A 22,190-nucleotide genomic window follows, 5' to 3' on the forward strand; every position below is an offset into this window, starting at 1 on the left:
CCTGCTCCCACAGGCTCCAAGAACAGCTCTTCCTGGTGTTCCCAGATATGGCAGTTCATAGGGCAAGTCCTGCTGATCAGCTCTGTGAGGAAAACAAATTTTAAGTCAGACCAACATCTCCTTACATTTCCCATGCCTTGTCCCACCAGGGCCATTTCAAACACCCAGACAAGTATCCAACCTGACCACTTTTAACTAAAGTTTGCACTTTATCTGACTACAGGTATAAATTCCTCCTTCCCCTTGTAACCTGTGATCTTACTGTCAGTGAGAAAGAGAAATGTTAACATTTTCTACAGAGGCACAAACAAGTGTAGCCTCTAGTGGGGGCTTATCAAAGATCAAATATTTCTGTCTACAAGGTAATCACTGGTTTTTTTCAATAGTTTTTGCTAAAAAAAACCCCAACAAACATTTGAATAATTTGCATCAAAAGCTCCTGAACATTGTTTTAAACACAACACCCTCTCCTGATGTTTGCCATGCTGCAGAACTTGGGGTGTTACCTGTGAAAAATGCACCAAGGACCCGCTCCAAAGGCACAGAGACCATGGGATGTCCTAAGGAAAGAGTTACCAATTGCAAACACTTCCAGCTCCTGAAAATTAGAGAAGTGAAGGGCCAAAAACTATCAAGGAATCACTAACCCCATCAGGTCCAGTCTCTATGCAGGAAATAGCACCTTCTCTTAGCCCTTGGTCATCCCCAAAAGAAATAGAATCAGGAAATAATATTACAAACGGGCAAGAAGGCTACCAACAATTAATTAAAATTGATTACATCTCTAATACAGCACTTTGTCTCAATTCCTCAAAAATGTTTTTGCAAGCCAGAGTTTTTCATGATTTAAAATGATTTCACATTTACAAGGGAGAAAGCTGAGCCACTCTAAGGCAATAAAGGGGAACTGATTCACATCCACAAGAAACTCATCCTCTTTAGAAACACAGTAAAGAACACAAATTTTTCTTCAAAATTTTATTTTAATTTAAATTATGGGGCCAGCCAGATTTTTTGGATACGAAACGCATTTTCCTCAGGAGAAATGAAATGCTACCACGGAAATAGAATTACAATTGTATACATCTCTTACTAAAAAAAAAACCAAAACAAAAAGAAACAAAAAAAAAGCCAAAGGAAAAACCACTTGCATTTAAATATCTTTTAGTAATACCCTTAAGCCTTCAAGCAGATAAGAAACCACTTCCAGAACAAAGTTTTTAATACGAAGAGCACGTCAAAGGAGCTTTAATTTAAATACAACTTCTTTTGGAAAGCCAACATTCCAATGTTTCCACATATTAAAAAGTCACCATAGCCATTGATTCCAAGGCCTAATATAGAGTAACCTCTGTCCTAGTCCAAATGTTTTCACCTCTTGACACACATAAATCTTTAGCACGACTACACCTTTCTAAAGAGGAAGCCTTACATGTTTATGGTGAGTAACTTGGCAAATAAATGTTTTCCTCCACTCAGCCATGATAAACCAAAATATAATAGACTGTTAGTACTGAACTATAACACCACCTCAATGCCTGTGATTTCTGGGAAGAATAAGCTGTTTTCTTTCCTGTAGGCAAAATGATTTGGTTTGCAAAGGAAACGTTAAGAACCTTCAAAAGACCAATTACAATATTAAGAGCAATTTTAAACAACTGAGTGAAAACACCCAGTTTTCTGGAGCTCTTGGACTTCCCTTGTGAAGGCTTTCAAATCAGCTTAAACGTCACTGATTGCGAAGTGTTTTCAGTGGGAGAAGGACAGGAAGCAACAAACATTTTCTGGCATTCGCAATCATTCAGTCATGCAGAATTTGAACTTTCAGACCCCAGTCTGTAAGTTTGCTTGGTTGTGATCTTAGAGTTACTATATGATGGATAGATACAATTTTAATAACATCATTTAGCTATATTTAGTAGATTCCTTTTGTATGGTCACAGTAACAAAAACATGGTGCAAAATCAGTTGAGTTTTCTGTTTTTATAAATACTGATAGTTTGCAGCATTAACAAAATCAGCAAAATGAAATAATTTTGTTATCCTAGGACACCTATGGAATTGTTTCTTGAAGTTGGAAGGAATTAAATCATTCACTTACACAACTATTGTACTGAGTTATTTACTGTAAGAGAGAAATGACGCACTGCAGGCTCCCCAGAAGTAAGAGAGGTCGATATTAATTTAGCATAAACTTTGCCATTTGCAGAGCTGGTGAGCACAATGCTAGTTTAATTAAATAAGGCCAATATTACCCAGTAAGAATGTAGTATAAAGGGTTCCAGTTCTCTATTTCAGCCTACCCTAATTGATGGCACCCCATTAGATAAGTGAACACAAAGAATTTGTTTGGGCTTGGTTTGGTTTTTTTTCCTTTTAAATGCTGCAGTACTTAAGATTGTTAAATCAGCATTTCCATGTGATCTGAAGTATTCAATTACACATGAGCATTCATTTTGCAAAATTCAATATTAGGTAATAGTTACAGACTAATACAATAACATTCCTCTGCTGTACAAATTAAATCATATTTTAAAGAAATGAGCAGCCTAGGAGTTATATACAAAAGAAACCAGCAAGCATTGTTGAAATGAAATGCAAAACGTCACTGCTAGGTCTACTGTCTGAAATACCTTTAAAGTAAAATTAACAAAAACCCTTAGAACATATTTCCAAGTTTACAAGTCAAGTCTCAGAAAAATCAAATCATGTCAAAAAAAATTCTATAAAGCAGTGAAAGGCATATATACATTTTCCTTATGAACCTTGAGATTTCACTCTTTTAAAAGTTGCTAAGTTTCGATATCAGTTTATTTGCAAGACAACTGTTTATCCCAATAAGCTCACATCTTAGATACATTTCCCCTTTGATTACAAATAAAGCACTGCACATTTTTTTTTAATCAAGGCATACAATCTTATACTATGGTGCCAGGTATGCACAGGTCACATTGTGCTCATTATCTCAAACAAGGTAAGTGCAAACATACAGATTTATTCAGATTTGCAAGCATGCAACCTGTCACTTAACTACATTAATACCTTCTCTCCTAAACCAAACTAGTATCTATATGTTTGCTTTCACGAACCTAGAATCTTTCTTTTCAGGACTCCTAAAACAAGCAGTGTCTTTGAATTCTGAAATGACACAAATATCAAGAAAGTCCACATTGTGCAAGAAAGCAGCAGCTATGTTTCTCAACTTGGACTAAAAATGAAAAGAGAAAAACAAAAACCGTTCACTGAACAGCAGATTAGCAGTAATGTTCCTCATGAATCGATAAGAGTGCCTGATGCTGAATATCTAACAGCAAATGCTGAATTTGGGTTTAATATTTTAAAGGTTTATTGGAGATTAAGCTTCTTGCTGTGCTGGTCTCTTCAAATCCCTGATCTGTTTAACTAAATAGGTCTTCTCGTCATTAAATTGTTCATCCTCGGTCCTGTCATTCTGAAACTTGCTGAGGAACTCAATAAGTTTGGTCTGGTTCTTTAGAAGGATGTCTAATATAGGCTGTGTCTTGTTAGGATTGGCTACAAACACCTGCAAGAAAATAAAAGGCATTGAGCACAACAGGGAGAAACAGAAGGCTCCATTAAAAACCAAACCTATCCAACAAAGTATTGAGGACCACAACTTAAAATTATGTTTTAATTATTCCAGTATCCTACAGAAGAAAATAATGGAGTAAATGCAAGTTTTAAAATAAAATTACTCCTTTTTTCATCAGGACATAAGCTGAACATCAGCACCAAAGTAAATTTAGTTTGTGGGAGGTGACCAGCCACAACACCCCCTGCAGAAACCACTGATCCATGGTTAAATTCTATAGCAAATTCATGGTTTCGTATCACATGCAGCATCAGATGGGTATCTCACAGTTCTCTACAAAGTTTTAGATCTCAAGTTATAGCTCTCAGCTGCTTGTCTCCAGGCATCTGTTAAAATGTGCCAATTACATTGCAGGCTTTGAAATTTAGGTGACCTTACTAAAATACTTCAGAGGTCATACAATAACGATAAAAACACTTTTGAATTCCAGGGTGCTTCATGATTTTATATGGAATCATGCATTCCTCCTTATCTTACTGCACTTCATCTTTCTTAATTCCAACATTTTCTAAGCCAGATTACACTGACAATCATATGGAAGTCCCCAAGTGGTTTCTAAACAGTTTTCAAAAGATACCAAGATAGCTCTTTGTAAAGATAGATCATAATACAGACTGACATCAATGCGCTCTTTATTTAATCACTTAGCAGACATTAAGATAAGCTCCATTTAGGCTCAGCTAAGTAGTTTACTTAATTAAACAACTTCTGGTTGCGTTCTTAGTTTTTTTGTTTTCTGGTGGGATTTTTACACATACCTTAAACACATGGAAGGCCTCAAACTGAATGTTACGACTCTTGTCTCGTAGAAGGTTCATCATTAGTTTGAGATTTTCAGGTTTACTGATGTACTTCGTCATAATTGTGAAGTTGTGTCTATCCAATAACAATTCACCAAGCAGCTGAAGGTAGAAAACAAGCCCAAAATGAAAAATTACCAACACTGGACGTAAGAGAATCACCTTTTTCTTAAGTGTTTGCAAACACCCTGGGCAGCTGACGCTAACAACTGAACTCCACTGTCCCACATTTCAAAGTGCAGGGTGTGTTTTCCTCTTATTTCAATGATGCAGTTTCTCTTTCTTCTAACAAAATGAAAAATCACCTTTGTTTCCCCCTTGTTATGAAATGGAAATGAAAGAAAAGTCTTTCGTTCTTTTTCCCCTCATGATTTCAGTATTTTTTCAGGTATACAGGAGCTATTCAGCACCAATAACAATGCCTTTAAAAAATCCACAAAACAAAACCCAACACCTAAACTGGTTAGTACTTCAAATGAGAAACAGTTACACTCCTTTTGCTACCTTCTTTGTCCGAGAGATTATAAGGATACTCCCACAAGGTTCACCTTAGCTACAAGTTCTGTCTTACATTTACATTCACTGTTTCTTATCTACTTGAATGTAAGATTAGTATTGCTCTAGGCACAACCTGAGAATCTTTGTTAAATTATTCAAATGTGTCCAGATTTGTTGAATGGAAAAACCAACAAATATAAAGATAATTGAAGAGCCATTTCATCATAGGGAGAGAAACTACTTGGGTCTGTGCTGGACACTAAATAATGAAAGTACTGGACTGAAAAAAAAAGCAGCTGACCCAAGAATTAAAGCATGAAGAAATAACACAAACACTTTTCAAGGTGGTTAAATCACTCATTTCAAATGAAGTCAACTCACCTTGAAATTAAATATTCTCTAACCTTGCATTTAAGAAGAAAATAAAGTTGTCTTACCTTAAGTGACTGTCTCTTTGTCACATAGTTTTCTGAATGAAGTAACTTCTCATATTCACTGAAGAACTAAACACAGAATAAAGAGAAGGGTTAGGACTTTTCCAAGTGTCATAGGCACTCCTCTTCCAAATTATTGTAACAAAGTGGAGGAGATGCCAGTCCCTAACAAAAACATAAACAAAATCTGAAATCTCAATAGGTTCCTGTAAGTCACTACTGTCAAACATTGTACATGCTTTAAAAAAACCATATATATTTACTCTTTTAGGAGCCTTTAATGCTTAGATTTCAACGTAGTGGAAGGAGTTACCTCACTGTTTCTTAAACTGTAACAGGAGTAGGTTGTCCAGAGGAGCTCTGGCTGCCCCATCCCTGGAAGTGTTCAAGGCCAGGCTGGATGGGGCTCTGGTTTAGGGGAAGGGGCTCTGCCAGTGGCAGGTGGGGAGGTGGAACCAGACGATCTCTAAGGCCATTCTGTGATTCTATGATAGCGCCTGGCACCGGACATTGTTCCCCAATTCCCGGGTTCCCAGCAGCAGGGAGAGGGATAGTCTGGATTCCTGGGTGCCAGGGGAAAGGCAAGGCAAGGGCTCCCTCTAGCGAGGAAACCAGAGACATTCCCTCCGCCTTCCCCTCTATCTCCCCATTCAACAGTAGGGTCTTGGTCTGAATTTTACTATTGGGCAGAAATTATTGCAAGTTCAATTGCTTTAATAGTATGTGGAAGTTTACAAAACCAAAGCTAAACAAGGAATAAACCCACCTATTTCTTCAAATAAGATACACAGTGCTAGAAAACTCTAAATACTAAAGCAGATTTGCTCACCCTATCGTAATGCTGTTCCAAAAATTCTGCACTTAACAACTTGTGTCTTGTAAGCAAGTCCTGTAAAAAAAGCACAAATCCAGTATTTTCACTAAAATATTTAAAGAGTACATACACACTCACATTTAACAGTGAGAAATTCAACAGAAAACTTGGCTGTTTTATTAAATTAAGACATTTAGGACATGATTGCAATTACAGGACACTGCTGAGGATCTTGGCATCACTTAGGAAGTATCTGTGATGTGTTAATGTAACACACAGACAGACTGTGGAATTGTCACTGAAGAATGCCATTTATGGATCAAGGCTGTGCTCTGCACACAACCAAGGTTAAGGTTCACTATTTAATATTGATCAATATTATGCTTATAGAGTCCCATAACTTGCTGGTTTAGGGCAACAAAAAATTTCCTTCAAAGCAACAGCATGAAATATACTGAGGTTTATAACAGAATGAAAAGACGTTTGCTCAGTTGAGGAGCTGCAGACACAGATTTAAAGCCCCTGGCATGGAAGGGCACGTGTATTCAGGTAATGCAGGACAGTTTACATCTTATCACTAGAATAGTATTTTGGGGAACACAGTGTATATATTTCAAGGCAGGTCTTGCATTCTGAGCAATAAGAGCAGTGTCCAGCCTGCCCATTTGCATCACACCTTATTGTTTTCCCCTCTCCCAAGGCTGCCCAGGAGCATCACACAGAGCCATCCGGGTTCACAAAGCAGAGAACTGCAGGAGCAGCAATTCCAGGGTTGTCAGACTTACCTTGAACGTGGCAAATGCATCAGAAGCGATGTCAAACGTCGACATCTCCACATATCTGAAGAAATCATAGAACTGTTCTGACCACAAGATGATTTTAGCCAGTGGTTCATGCCGGATACATTCTCTAAGCATTATCCCACAATTTAGAGCAATTTCTGGAGATTCGTACCTATAAAAAACCCCAGAACAACCCAAAGATTTTTTAGAAATACTTTCACAAGTTAGCACTGCAACACTACACTGCTAATTGCAGTTTTAAGTACTGTCAAGCAAACAAAAACTCCGAAATTAGAGATACTTATTTCTGCATTGAACTCCCATTTTTAAATATTCCTACAAAATATTACTGAAATAACTGGCAGTTACAATTAGAACCAATTGACGTGATTTTCACAAACTGAAAAACAAGACTAAATAAAAATATTTTCTTTTCTTCCTCAAAATCAGTTTTATTGTTCCATGTTGGTAGGATTGCAGACATCTGGAAAAGCAGGAAATCATTTCTGCCTTGAAAGCTGCTTGCTTAAACATGACAGCAATTTACATAAAACTATGCATATAACCATGAAGGGTTAATAATCCTGGATTTAAATTCATGTCTCCTCTTTACTTTAAATCATTTTTCAGCATCACTGGCTGCTCTAAACAGGGTGTGTTCAAGCTTCTGGAGCAGTCGCAGCCTCTTAGACACCCTCCCTGCCTCTCACTTGAAGAATCCTTCATCCTATACCACTGGCAGCTAAATAAAATTCACCAGAATAATTCAGGAGCAAAGTATCATTGTGTGTACTGAGCATTAACTCTATTACCACACCAAAACATTTCCTTTTGAAATAATTTTCACGTTAATGGTGCAACACTTTCCCATTCATGGAGATTTGAAATCTACTGCACTTTTTGCAACTCATCTCACAGTTTAAATTTCACTACATTTATCCCAGTTGGATCCCAGATGTAATATGTAAGTTGCTAAAAGCTAAAGGCTCGTTTCAAGCATCCTGACTTATGAGTTCCAGCTATCCCTGTGGGAATGATGCTCTCTGAAGGGTGACAACACAGACTAAAGTGAGCAGGAATGTGTTACAGCCCTCGTTCAGTCACGCATCAATGAGAACACGCTGAGAAAGCAGTTTTATATCTCTGCACCTCAAATGTCATTAGTAAATTATTTTTATCAACTAGTGAATCAGTAATTTCTTTCGTGTTGTGCCACAATTAATATTTTTGTCCTTCTCACAGTTAAATCATGCTCAGTCCCAAAATCAAAGCTGTAATGCAAGGGGGAAAACCGCAAAGCTCTGCCAGGTAAGTGGAGTTCTTACACTCACATGGTTTGGTAAATTATAATACTACTTCAAATAGCTGAAATCTTAAAATCATTTATTAATGTTTAATGAACTTTTCTATCCCAAAATTACACACTGGAATTGCAATTTTCAGAACTATCTTAATTAATGTTATTAGATATGTTGAGTAAATGTTTTTTGAAACTAAGAGAGCACATTCTCAATGTTTTTCTAAAACATCTTATTTTAATACAAAAACATTAACACCATCTTCCTGCTTTCATGTTATGATAGTCACAGCTCCACCCGCCCATATTCAGTATGGCACAATTCTCCAACATCCAGCACATCAGATAATATGAGAACAGCCAGCACAACCAATAATACAAGAAGAGAGGAAGAAACAGTGATCTGGCATGCACAATATGCTCCAAATTATTATTTGTTTGGTCAAGTTTGAGTGGCTGTGTTTGTGTCACTAACAGGAATATAAATACCAGGAATAAAAAGTTTAAGACCAAATTAAGGCCAGGGGACAGGCCAGCAAACTAGAACTTAGTGACTAAAAGGGGAAAAAAATCAGCCTTCAACTTTTGATGAGTAAGTTCACAAGGAAATAGGTTATGTGGGCTCAAATACTATACTGAAGGAAAACATCTGACTACCCCAGTCAGAGTATTTTAGATTACTAAGAGTTCTCAATTTTCAGTTCTATTTCATGCAAAAGTAGATTGCTGGTGATTTATGACTCAGCTGTTCCTTTACTTATGGGAATTATAGACCCCAAGACCATGGGAAAAATAATAAAATCAAGCATATTGCAAATGAAGAACAATCATGTCAGAATTCACTGCTTCTCCATGAATTTAAACACTCCTTACTTCATGTAAAAGTGTATTTATGCTTCACAGTGCACATACCCTTTTAATAGCATGAATAATATATTCTGTTGAGTGCAGATGTATTCAACTGTGGGAGTTCTTGTACCAATTTGTCTTCTGAGAATGTTGTTGAAAATTTGCGCAACATCTTTCTTGCCCTGTCAAAAACATTGGCAGTTAAACACATAATATTGAAGTCCACTTGGAAAGTTAACAATTAAACATCACCACCAGCTCATGCAGTTGTGCTGAGTGAGTTCTGCAGCTCCGTCAGCCTCCATACTCTGATCTTAAACACACTAAATATTCTGTCTCTTTATGCCCATTTCAAATATGCCAAAGCACTCAAGACAGAACATCCTGTTGCAGCCAGATATGGGTAATTCACCCTGAGAAGTAAAGCCAGTTGATGTCTCATCAGAATCTTCCATGTAGCATCAATCTTCTGGGCTTATTTTATACTTGTTTTTGCTAATAACATAGCACTTTTTAACTGTGCTCTTGCCTCAAGGTGTGTTTCTTCAACATTGTATTATCCTCTCCCCTTGTTTAGGAGAACACACTGAGAGTGGGCAGAGCATTTCCAACTTCAGTGTTAACACTCAACTTAGAACAATAACTTATGAAAATAAGTAAATAAATAACACACAGAAACCATCCACCGACCTAAAATTCAAGTCTCACATTTTTCAATGGACGAATGAAGTTTAAGAAAGACGAGGATGCTGGAAATCAGCAAGATTATACACAAAAAGATGCCCAAGGATAGAACCAGACAGCATAAAAGGAGCTGGGAATGTTCTTTCTTGAATATATATACACACATCTCCTATTTATTTCTTCAGACAATAGCTAAAGATGACAAACTGGCACAGACATCTAACAAAAAGCTGATTATAAATATAAGCACTGTCATTCACATGCACCATTTAAAAGCCTGATTTCTGCAATTAACTACCCATTCAGGATGGACACACAGACATCTTCAGGATTATGTGTTATCAGATCTAATCCAGAAAAAGACTAGGCAAACTGTACTAAACTTGGACTTGCAAATAAAGGCCTGTTAAGCAACTCCACCTAAAGGTTCCCTGAATGTTATACACAAATCCCATATGTATATAATGTTTCTTGACAAGCTCTAACTGTACTAGAAATCTCTTGAGTAACATCAGCAAGCTTTTGAGAAAAATGCAGGGCATATTTAACTAGCAGGAATTTTTAAAAACTACATCAATTATTTAAAATTATTTCCATTTTCTAATCAATGTCAAGCAGATTACATAAGAAAAAATGAAATGTTTACAAAAATGTAGGAGGACAGTGGTTTTCCAAATGGCTTGTTTGTGAATTACCACAGACAGTTTGGTTAGAGTGTTGTTTTCAGGATATAAGAGATTGTTTGTAAATGCTTGTTTTCTCAATTACAATTCCATTGAAAGCCAGCCCAAAGCAACACCAGAACTCTTTGTTCTGAAATGAGTAGGGCAGTGTTTCCAGAAATTGCTTTACTCAAACTCCACATAATATAGTCGTCAACTCCCATTCACTACCATTGCCAGTTTTGCACTGGATCTCAGGGTTTGCTTTGGATTCCCCAGCAAGAACAGCATTTCCTTATCATGCACATAATTGAGCTGCTGGTGGTGCAGAGCAACAGCAAAGCCAGTTATTGTCCCAGGGATGCACTGCTAAGTGACCTCATGGTCAGACAGGCCCCGAACCTGTGCCAGCAGTCACGGCTGCAGAGGTGACAGGGACACTGTGCCCAGGTTGTCCTGCCAGCACAAGGACTCGGGCTCCCCTGTGCAAAAGGCATTTCTGCTCTAGGCTTTTTCTTTCTTAATGAAAACCCCTACATTCCACAAGGGATATCATCTCTTCTGCAGACACACCAGTGCAGACCAGCAAGGATAAACAGGTAAGCGTGTAAGACTGGTTAGTAGATGGTTGCACTGACTGCTTTACTTAGAAAGCAAACTGCCAGAGAAGGGCATCATTTTAAACAGGACTTTACATGTAGCAAGGGCTGGCAGTCACAGTTTGTTCATTCAAACATGGAATTTGCTACTTTTCCAATTTTTACATATTACTTTTCTGGGCTTTTTTACCATACCAATTCAGATTCAAATACACTTGAGACAGTTTAAGAGTGAACAGTCCCTGTCTATTAATAATGTGTCTATTCCTCTTCTACAAGGAAACCTTCTTCAGAAATGAGTGAAGTTCTTGGAAAAACCAAAATTTTAGTTTATCACTCAATGATCTCAAGCTGTGGTGGGACACTAGAAGGAAAAAATTCAACACATACTCTTCAAGATTAAAAACCAACAGAAAATCAAGTATGTATTTCCATCAGTAATGGAGAAACCATTTCAAATGCAGCAAACCCACAGCCATAGAGATTTAGGATGTCAAAGCCAACATCTGATTGACTTGGTAACAGTTGGGAAGTTGGAGCACATTTGGAGCACAGGTAAATTGACATTAATTCCAGGTAACAACAACAGCTGGACAGTCTGAGTATCCCATCCTTACAAGCAGACCTGGCCCAGCCTAGAAAGCAGCATGACTGCCTTGTTCTCTCTCAAGGGGGACCCGTCATATCCTCATGTAACAAAGCAGCAGAAGGGCCACAAGCAGGAAACTCCTCACAATCTTTTCAAGTCTCCTTAGAATAAAAAGCAGAGTTCTCTGTAATGAGAGCAAGCCTGCACAAACTGTTATCATTCCTCATTACCAGGAGATAATGAAGGTTTCCTTTGCTCATAACTGGGCTGGGTAAACACCAGCTGATACAAATCTAGAGGTCAGCAGAATCCAGATGACGTTTCATGATTTCCTTTCTTCAGCAATTAAAGGCCACCACATTTCAGCATTCCCTCTCAGCTTTCCCAGGTCTCCTTGCTTATTCATCAACCTGAATGTTTTATGTTTGGTATAAACAGTTGTGTGGGTAGGGAAAAAATACCACTGTATTATAATTAAACACAAATCAGAGGGAGTTATGGGTGGGGTGGAGGGGAGAGAAGAAAGAACTGGGAAGAAAGCCATTGTTTTTGGAATGTCAAACTACAATAGGACTTTAAACTGTTGTGTTTGAATTGTGCGCAGCTTGTTTATGAACAATCCTGTTTTTAAGAAACCTGAAGTGGGATGGTCTTTATGGTGGAGGCTGTGGAGTGAGATCCATGGGGTTTGGCTCCTTTCCTAGACAACCACACGCTTCTTGTGAGACCTCAGGGAAAACAGAAAAATCCAATTCTACTGCAGCTTCTCATATATAACTGAATAGGATGATTCTTCACTGTGGCACTGGGAAGCTAAATTGTTCCATGGGATGTGGTGACAAATGCCACAGAAGTTTGTACAGACATATGTTTGAATATAAGTATTGCTATTTTGAATTAATGAATAAAAACATGCGTTTGTTGGGGTTTTTTAACAAACAGGAAAAAATATGAGGAAAATAGAAAAAAAGGTTACATCAGTCGTTTCTAAAAGTGAGAAATACTGGATTGTTAACAAAACTAACAGTTTTAACCCTTAAAATCTCTTTTCCAAGTAATTTTATTTACCAAGATGAAAATACAGAGTATCTTGTAGTATTATGGTTGGTGTTCACTATGGGATTAAGAGATTAACCCTTCTGTGTACACAACAAGTAAGAATTATTCCATAATTTTAAAAGAACTGTATCATTGGATTAGAGGTTTATCTGCTTCAAATTCATGTTGTTTATATGCCTAAATTCACAGATTTCATATTCTATAGCTGCTTAATTTTCTATGCAGTTTGGAACAATGAGTTCTCTTTCTAATGGATTTGTCATAAGCAGAAAATAAAAGCTGATGACTGAAGCATATATTAAACAATAAAAGTGATAGGAATTCAGATGTGTTTATTTTAACACCCAGAATATATGAAATGTCAGACCTCTTCTCTTACCTCAAAATCAATGAGCTGCAGGTCAGCGACCAGGGTACTAAGCAGCCCACTGTTGTACAGCTCCTGGGCAAGCTGTGCCACGGCTTCTGTCTGGGGCTCTTTTTCATTTGTGCCATACAAGATCTCCTTCATGGCAACAAGGTTTTTTGAGACCTCCTCAGTGGCCTAAGGAAAATGAGAAAACAATACAGTTAGAGCACAATGCCATTTGTCTTTGTAACTGCACACTCCATTATTCTCAACATCTGCAAACTTCCACTGGGGGGGTGGGGGGGAATAATCAGGAAATTACAACCTGCTATGAAAAACAATAGATATTCTTTCTGCAAATAAGACTGTTATAAGAGTGGTCATTAAAAAAAAGAAAAAGGCAGAGGAAAGACACAAATTATTTGACAAGTTACCAAAAGTAAAAATCGCTTCCTTTTTACCACCTTTCAACTTCCCATTCAAAAATCCCCTAAAGAACAGCAATGGGATGAAAAGAACACGACAAAATTTCCACTCTGTAAAACAGAGTTACACAGAATCAGACTGGAAAACATGAATGGACACTCATGTCTGTCCCTGATGAACTGCTCAGAGAGACCACACGTCTCCCTCCTACAGATTTTGTCAAATACTGGGCTCCCACTCCAGTCAGTGTGAGAGAAATTCTTCCTCTCCAACAAACAAAACCTCAGAGAGGACCTACTTTAATTTTCAGATGTTCTGAGTATAAAAGAACAAACCAACAAACAGACCCAGAAAGAGGTGCACTCAAAGGGATATGGCAATACAGGACAAAATCACAGGTCTAAAATCCTTCCCTATTTCAAGTCCATCTTACAGAATACAGACAGGTCTGATTCCTTATTTAGGGATGCCAGGGTAAAGAATTCCTAAGTTGCCATGATGATCTGGAGCAGCATTTAACAATGAAAACACAGTTATCGCCTGAGTAAAATTAAAAACAAAAAAAAAAATAAATCAAGAACACTTCTAAACACTCACTTCTGAATTTTAAAGAACACTTATGTTGGACCAAAAAAAAAACCCTACTCCTCTCAATATATATATGTTTACTTAGTTTGGGGCAAAATGCTGGAAATTATGATCCTGAATAGCTGGTTTAATTATACTCTATTAGTTCTTCACATGCCTAAAAATTCTGAATGGCTTGTAAGGGGACTGACTTTCAGATGACTCTGCCAACAAAGTATACATACATTTCAATGTTAAGTATTCGTGACAGCTTGTGGAAGATTAATGAAGTGAAAAAACAAGCACTTTCTGGATATCACCAGTCTTACAAAAGGTATATAAGATTTCTCTTTTTATCTAGAGAGGCTTTAAGAGCAGCATGACCCATGCACTATTCAAGTCAGAGCCATTCCAGCTTTCCTGGGTATGCAAGTAAGGATTCCATGACCTTTAAGGAGGCTCTGTATCATTTTTAGCTCCTCCACAACTTTCCACTCCCTGCTGCCTCCCTCTTCTTGCTAAATGCAGTTCCTAGTCCCAGTTGTCTCCTCCTCAATCGAAATTCCAAAGGATTTTCTGTGCACTTGTTAGTGAGACAGCAAGAAGCAGGTGCTCAGTTAAAACTGCTTAGATTCATGACAGCTCCTGCAGACATGAAATGGGAAAGACAGCTCACCATATTTTAGCAGTATTGCATTGCACAAGTGTTCTATTTCTCTAAAATTTAGAAGAAATATCTCTTTCCTAGGAAAATAACAGGAACATCTGTGAAATGTGGAGGTATGAAGAGCTGCCTTTGATGCATGGCTACCAAGAAAAGAAGAAGCAGTAATAAGGACTCCAAGGCACTAATGCAGAAAGGAACATGAAAGAGGAAGAAAGGCAGAAGTTCAAGTAACTACGTATTTTAAGTAAGATGATGGCATTGAGGGACTGCTTGCAATTAAGAACAATGCTAGTGGAGAATTTGTCATACTAAAACCCCAGGAAACAGAAGAAGCCTTCCCAAACCCCAAACTTCATTAACCACACTTGAGGGCTGTCCCTCACCACCAGTCCAAGAGAGACACTAGTAATGGAAATGCTTACAAACCAGGCAGGAAACACTGCAGTGTTTCCAAACACTGAGGGCTTTAACAAGAGAAGAAAAAAACAGCTTTTTAGCCCAACATAGACATACAACATGGTAACTTTCAAGAATAGACGGTAGTACTTAAATGGTCTTCACAACTGTCAAGACCATCCCAATGTGCTTCACCTGAACTTGGAATGACATGAAGCTTTAGTGGGAAGTAAAGGATGGAGGCACAGAGTCATTGAACAGAATCACAGAATCACTTAGGTTGGAAAAGACCCTCAAGCTCAAGTCCAGCTGTTAACTTAGCCCTGCCAAGCCCATCCCTAAACCATGCCCCAAAACATGGAACAGCTCAGGCTGGAAGGTCCCTCAGGAGATCATCAGGGTCCAACCACCTGCTCCAGGCAGCGCCAGCCTCAGCGTCCTGCCAAGCTGACCAGCCTGATGGTCAGCAATGCTCTGAGCAGCTCCACGGATGGACACTCCACCACCTCTCCAGTCAGCCTGTACCCACATCTGACCACCCCCATCAAGAGTCTTGCTTGCATCAAATCAATTTAGGCCAAACTATCATTTTTGATACATTCTGCAAATACAGAAATATGAGGCTTTCGGAAAGTATTATATCAATAACTTTTCATGCACTACAATTTCATGAAATATAACATCTCTTCCTTCTCTTCTACCCTAAAACTCAAAATCAAAAGGACTAGAAATAAACTCTTACAAACTTCTGGAATCTCTCTTCTGTATTCCATGAACTCTTGAACTTATTCCAAATACAAGATGTGCAGACCTATTTTTGCCATTTCAGATGCTGAATGGAACGTAGATGGCTACATTGAAAAATACAATGCTACATTAAATATCAAGGTTAAGAGACAAGTTAAAAACTAGTAAAAAATATCAAGAAAGATAAAGCTGGGTAGCATTACTTGCACGACTTCCTAAGGTACCAGAATATAAACAATTTAGTAATGCACTGCTTTCTTTTAAGGAGAAAAGCCTCTAGAGAAAGATCAACATACAAAGTAAAGTCCATCAAAAGAGGAATTAACAATCAGACACCATATATAAAAATAAATAAAATACATCCCAATACAGTACATAAGCAGAATACATTTTATATATACAGAATAGCTATTCTCTATATATATATTATAGTCTCTGAGTGTATATTATATGTTTTTATATATTAAAATTTATATTTTATAGGTCTTAACGTTTAGTTTTATATGGTCTCAACACTGAGAAGCAGCAACAAGCATTTTAGAGAAATGTGGCAAATCACACTTGAAATTTAATGGTGCCAGAAAATACAACCTAAGGACAAGGCAAACTGTAAAAGTTAAATGTAAAGCAAGGAAAATAAAGGAAGTAGTTACTTCCCTATTTCATCAAAGACATTGAAAAATAAAGGCAGACAACATGAAGTCACGTATACATGACTGTTACACACGAACAGCTGCGTGTCTTTATAGCCATGAACCACTGTGGTTCATGCCAGTCTCTGGAAATATCAGTGAAATACCCTGAAATTTACTATTTCCTTAAACAGTAAGCAGTGCAAATATCAAATACTTCATGTAGCCTTGTACAGCTGGAGTATTTGGGGTTTGTGAACAGTAGAAAAAGATAAAGAACACACCGTCAGGCCTGAAATATTTCCAATGAGCTTGGCAGGCTCCAGGCCCATGGAACCCCTGTGGCTGTTCTGTACACATGGACAATGCAGCTCCAGAAACTGCACTGTTAATGAAAACATCCACCAAAAAGATAAACCAGATATAGCTTTGAGTCTACACTTGGTGAACACTGCTACTAGTGTAGGGCAGTCTCTATGATAAGTAACAAATGAAATTTTTAAATAATTCTACGTTGGATGGATTTTGAAATGCTTATAAAAACATACAATTCTGTAAATCTGCATCAGTGCAGTGTTACATTTTAAAGGCCAAAAATGATTGTATGATTTTTCAGGAGACATTTAGCATGAAGAGCTAGGCTCAGTTACAAACTAAGCACACCTTCTCACACATTATCCCAGGGGAAGCCTCATCTTTACCCCCTGAGCAACAGCCACACACCACAGGCCAGGCAGATCACTTAACATTTACCCTTCTTTCAGTCACGGATTAATTGCACACACGTGCCCAACAAATTTTAAATTTTACTGCTTTGTAAATGACAGTGTTAACTCACTGAATGAAACCCGAGCTATGGCAGCGTGGTGTGATACTCCATGTGGACAGCAGAGTCCCAGCAGCACCAGGTGCAGTCCCACACTCAGTGTGCTGCCCACCCTACAGAGCTGGTCCCGGAAAGAAGAGAGGCCAACCTTGTCTGCAACAGCAAGAACTGCCATGGGCAGGTTAACCCAAGGTCGGAGGGTAGGAAGAACAAGTTTATTACATGGGTAAATATTTACCTTCACGACATACACGTGTGCCACAAACCAAGTGAACTGGTAGTATAAAAATAAATGCTGATGTCAGCCAAGAGGAGGAAGAGAAGCAAATCAAGGCTAACTAATGGGCTAGATCAAAGGTGGGTCCCGCTCACATGAAAGGAGTTTTCCTTCCCCTTCCCTTTAGCAGCCTGCTTTCTGAGAGGACACAAGTAATGGAGAACAAACAGCAAATGTGAGCACCACATTTTCAGTTACAAAGCACTTGCCATTTCATTTCCCTTTCCAATCTGAACAGACATCAAGCTGTCCCCTCTGTGTACCCCCATGACCAGCCAGCAGGCCCCCCAGGGCCCTGGGACACGAGGCAGCCTCTCAGCAATGGCCCCAGGGCAGCTTCTGCAGCCACTCCCATCACAGCTCCCAGCAAAGCGCCACACACTTAAAGGACATTGCAAAATGACCTGCACAACTACCTGGTTAATTTTTCTCCAGTTTTTACAGAGCTTAAAAAAAGGTAGATTAACAAGTAACTAGAATTCACTTGAATTTAAAATTTTCAGTTATAAACCAAATTTTCCACTATTACAGGGCAGAATGTTTCATAACTGAACAAGAGGCATCACAACCACTATTGTTGTTTTACATCTTTTGCTTTAATGAGTATCTTCCATTTTGGTTACAAAGAACATACAGGAACACACACTGTGTAAGCTTTAAAAATCTTTATTACCTCCTTGCTATTTTATCCTCTCATGAAACATTAAAGATTTTAAATTTCAGCCTAAGAACTGAAAAAAACCTGAGCAATTCTGTTCAAACATAATTAATTATGCTTATTATTTCTAGGGAAAATTATTTGTCCAATTTTTAAAAGCTGTATTTCCAAATGTGTTATGACACTATCAGAGAGCATCCTTTACAGAGTAGCAAACTCAGTATTTTAAGAAACAAACTAGTGTAGGAAAAGTAGGTATGCCCTGCTAAAAGCTTGTCTTTACCACAAAGAGTGATCAACAGTGAGTATGTACCAGGGTGCCTAGCCCTGAAATTTCATCACTGTTATGTGACAGGCTACAGAAGCACATCCCTGGATCCAGCAGTGACTATGAAGAAGAAATTATTAAGAGAGACCATATTTTATACAAGTCTAATCACGAATAAAATGAAGTCATAAAAAAGAAAACCTTTGGCATCCTTCTTCCCTTTTAATAAAAGGCAGTCATTTTTGTGTTTAATGTGCAGTGAGTTTTTCTATTTCTGTTCCACTACCATCTACAGAACTCATCCTTTCATCAGCACAGAATTCTCTCCAAAAGAGGCTGAAAAGTTACATTACAAAAAGAATCATCATAATAAAAGGGATAATGAAAGATAAAAAGATGCCTAAATACTGAGATATAGACACAAAGAAATCTTTGTAATTTTCTAATAATGGCCACTGCTCAGACTGCTGCTGTCTTTTAACTCCACAGCCATTCCAGTCATTTCCACAGACAGGACAGGAAGAAGGCACGAATTCAGGGTATCAAACAGAGCTGTACCCTCAAAGATTTGATGACTGGTCCCTAAGATACTGCGGAACTTTGTCTACCAAACCTGCAAGCCATCCAAGATAAACAGTCACAAACAGAGGTACCTTCCTGAAGTCTTGGCTTGCCAAGAAACAATTTCCTGAAGAATCTCTGTGTGGAGATGTGGACATTGGCGTTGTGAATGTTTGGATCCATCAGGTGCTCTCCTTTATGAATAATGAGGATAACAGGGAACAGCACTACCATACCCAGGCTCAGTACCCTGAGGGTCTGGATTCAATCCTCCTCCCATTTGACCTGGGCCACCTTCTGTACTCCTTCAAGCACAATGTGTTGCTCTCTGTATGACACAAGAAGCCACTCCATGGGCTTAGCATGTTATTCCTTGTCCAAGAAGCTGCCTCATGTAAATGAGGCCTTTCAAAAGGATGAAGGGGTGGGACTAAAGGCCATCAGGAAGAAACGGTACATCAGAACCTTCAGCTATAGCACCAAGACCACAGGTATGTGCTGTGGTGCAGTTATCCACAGGGATGAGGCTGGTCTGTTCCCCATCAGAGGTCTGAGCAAAAAGAGATGGCACAGAAGAGCACAGATTTTAAGATCAATCCACATCCCTGGGAATTAATAACGAGGCCCAGACAAAGGAGGCAGCGCCATGTCTCATCACTGCCTCTTGAGAGTGCACCTACCTCTCCTCCCCTGACAGATGTCTCAGTGAAAGAAGAAAAGCCTTCACACAGGCCTCAGTAACACATCACAGCATTTTTCTCTCCAGCAAGAGAGAAAAAGAGTCAAGGAAAAATACCGTGGTACATTCCAAGACACCTGGAGCATACCACATGCTGGCAGTGGGGTAGAAGATACTGATTCGTAAAGAGTATCAGGATAAAGGAGGCAATTTAATTAAGACCCAGATTCTTCTGCACTTAAAAGCAGTAGTGCCAAATCTAGGTGAAACAATGTAGAGGAACTGGCAACATTCTACTTAAAAATACTGGTGAACATGAGAAGATTGTGACTCCTACATGGGACTCTGTTGATGCCAAGAATGGCACAGAATAGTTAAATAATGCTGGGAGAGGATCCAAGGAGGGTGTATCATAGCCTGCTTCAGAGCTGGTAGATTGGAGAGGGAGATATTTTGTTTGCTTGTTCTTTCAGTTTGTTGGAGTCTTCTAAGTATTCAAACCTATGACCTCGTGTTGGGTTATCAGGAAAAACTTCATCTAAACAGTAAATATCTCTGCCATACAAGTCACCAGGTGGGATGCTGCTGCACACAGGCTGAACTGTAAGGTCATTTTCAGTCACATTATCAAATCAAGACTCCCAGCTGAGAAGCAAATGACTGTCAAGTGGTAAAGATCCTGAAACAGGCAAGACATCCATCTAAAGGAAACTGCAGTAGCACAGGAACGTTTTACCACATCTTCCCGTGGGCTGAAGAAAAGGCAGGAAGGTCAAAGCATATTCTCTGCTGACATCCATGGAGAAACAAAGTGCTTTGGTTTCAGTAACAGAGCCACTCTGCCCTGTGAACATTTGCATGGATGGGCAGTGACCAACGTTCTGTGCAGCAGTAAAGGCACTCTGGTCACAACCACCAGAATACTGCACAGCTGTGGGCTGTTTATTAAAGAATGTAATGTGTCCTACAGCTCCAAACCAAACTATTTTAAGTATCATTATCAGCTGCCAGTGGTATAAAAATGCAAAACCAGCCAACATGAAACACATCTTTTCAAAGGTACGTAACTTACCTTTTATCACAGTATAAACCCCCAAATAATTCCCAACTGATTCAGTTTCCACAGCTGTAAATTTCTCTCCCACATCTTTTCAAATACTGTTTAGCAACTGGAAAGTCACAACTGTACCTTTTCTGCCTTTTTGTCAGAGATATCTTGTTTTTCTAGAACTGCCATACTTTCCTTCAGGTTCTTCACTATGTCTGCAGGAGACTTGTGGGACTTGCCAAAGGGGAATGGCATGATTGCAAACCACGAGGTCTTCCTTCTACAGCTCCTGCTTCACCTGGAAAAGGAGGAGAGAAAAGGTACGTCAAAAATAGAAACATGATGTCAATATAACCATACACGCAAAGATCAAAGATATTCATATGTGGAATAACAATCCTTGACAGGGAACTAGAGCTTGCCATGACAAACTTCAACTCTTGTGTTTCTAATTCTTTTAAAACACAAGATACAGAATCTAAGAACTCACATTAAGATCATCATCTTACGCTTCAGGAATAAATAAAGAGTACATGAATTATATCCAAAGCCACATACTGTACAGATGTCACATATGGGCAAGACTAACAAGGATAAATTATTCCAATTAATGCTGTCAGGCAAAATGCCTTCCTACATGAGGTCTCTGACACACAGGTCATCGTGTCTGAGTGGCTCTGCAGTGACTGTCATGCTTTTACCCAGATTCATTCCACAACAAACACAAAGCAGACCCCGAAGGCTACACCTCAGTACAGGACCTACAAGCACAATGCAGACAAGGCTACAGACAGCAGCTCATTCCCATATCAGAACACTTGGCATGGCCTGACATTTCCATACCAATACTACTATAATTTCATACTGAAATACAGTCTCACCCTCATTCATTTCATGGGAAATAAAATTTTTCACCAATAACAAGATGACAAATATAACATGGATGTAAATAAAGCACTTGTAAAATCAACATCTGATATGGGTCTTTTTCAAATACATAAAATAAGTAATACAGGAGAAACTTTCCTAAAAGTATTTGACTCTTGAATCCAAGTACATTTATTCTTCTGTGTATTTATATACTTTTGCTTTCACAGACACATACAATACATATTCACTTCTGTGTACAAAACACAAGAGTATTACTAGAATGAGTGTACTGAACCTTTTGTTACACCCACATCTAAACAATAATAAAACCTTCTTACAAGTGAATTCCATAAAGCATAATTCTACAATTCTCATCTAGACAGAAAAGAACAGGAAACCCGACATTAAACGTGCTGACAGTGCTACTTGTGCTAGACACAAAAGACAGCTGAGGCTGGCAGAGCAGAGACTGCACTGTCATTCCAAAGAAGGGACACTACCCTGAAATTTAATTTCTATCTCCCTACAATGTCTGTGCA

The 22,190-nt window shown here is 38.5% G+C and overlaps 1 protein-coding gene and 1 long non-coding RNA gene across 4 annotated transcripts in view; one reads left to right on the forward strand and one right to left on the reverse strand.

The window, feature by feature from the left end:
• Positions 1–963: 963 nt before the first annotated feature.
• CAB39 (calcium binding protein 39) overlaps positions 964–22,190 on the reverse strand; it is a 41,780-nt gene continuing 20,553 nt past the window's right edge. Inside the window, exons 2-9 of the mRNA XM_071566479.1 lie at positions 20,923–21,079; positions 13,060–13,224; positions 9,151–9,269; positions 6,945–7,113; positions 6,175–6,234; positions 5,349–5,414; positions 4,372–4,515; positions 964–3,544 (exon numbers count right to left, since the gene is read on the reverse strand). Coding sequence (XP_071422580.1) covers positions 3,356–3,544; positions 4,372–4,515; positions 5,349–5,414; positions 6,175–6,234; positions 6,945–7,113; positions 9,151–9,269; positions 13,060–13,224; positions 20,923–21,036 — 1,026 coding nt within the window. The 5' untranslated portion in view covers positions 21,037–21,079 and the 3' untranslated portion in view covers positions 964–3,355. The remainder of the gene's footprint in view (positions 3,545–4,371; positions 4,516–5,348; positions 5,415–6,174; positions 6,235–6,944; positions 7,114–9,150; positions 9,270–13,059; positions 13,225–20,922; positions 21,080–22,190) is intronic.
• Positions 8,171–15,966, forward strand: LOC139676988 (uncharacterized). 3 transcript variants are annotated; one of them, XR_011698758.1, is made up of 3 exons: positions 8,171–8,249; positions 11,312–11,587; positions 14,771–15,966. It is a non-coding gene; the product is annotated as an uncharacterized lncRNA (long non-coding RNA). The 3 variants fall into 3 exon arrangements; XR_011698759.1 differs by lacking the exon at positions 14,771–15,966 and adding an exon at positions 12,226–13,005; XR_011698757.1 differs by lacking the exon at positions 14,771–15,966 and having other exon boundaries at positions 11,312–13,005.

The sequence above is a fragment of the Pithys albifrons genome, chromosome 11 (genome assembly GCF_047495875.1).
Source record: "Pithys albifrons albifrons isolate INPA30051 chromosome 11, PitAlb_v1, whole genome shotgun sequence".
NCBI lineage: Eukaryota > Metazoa > Chordata > Aves > Passeriformes > Thamnophilidae > Pithys > Pithys albifrons.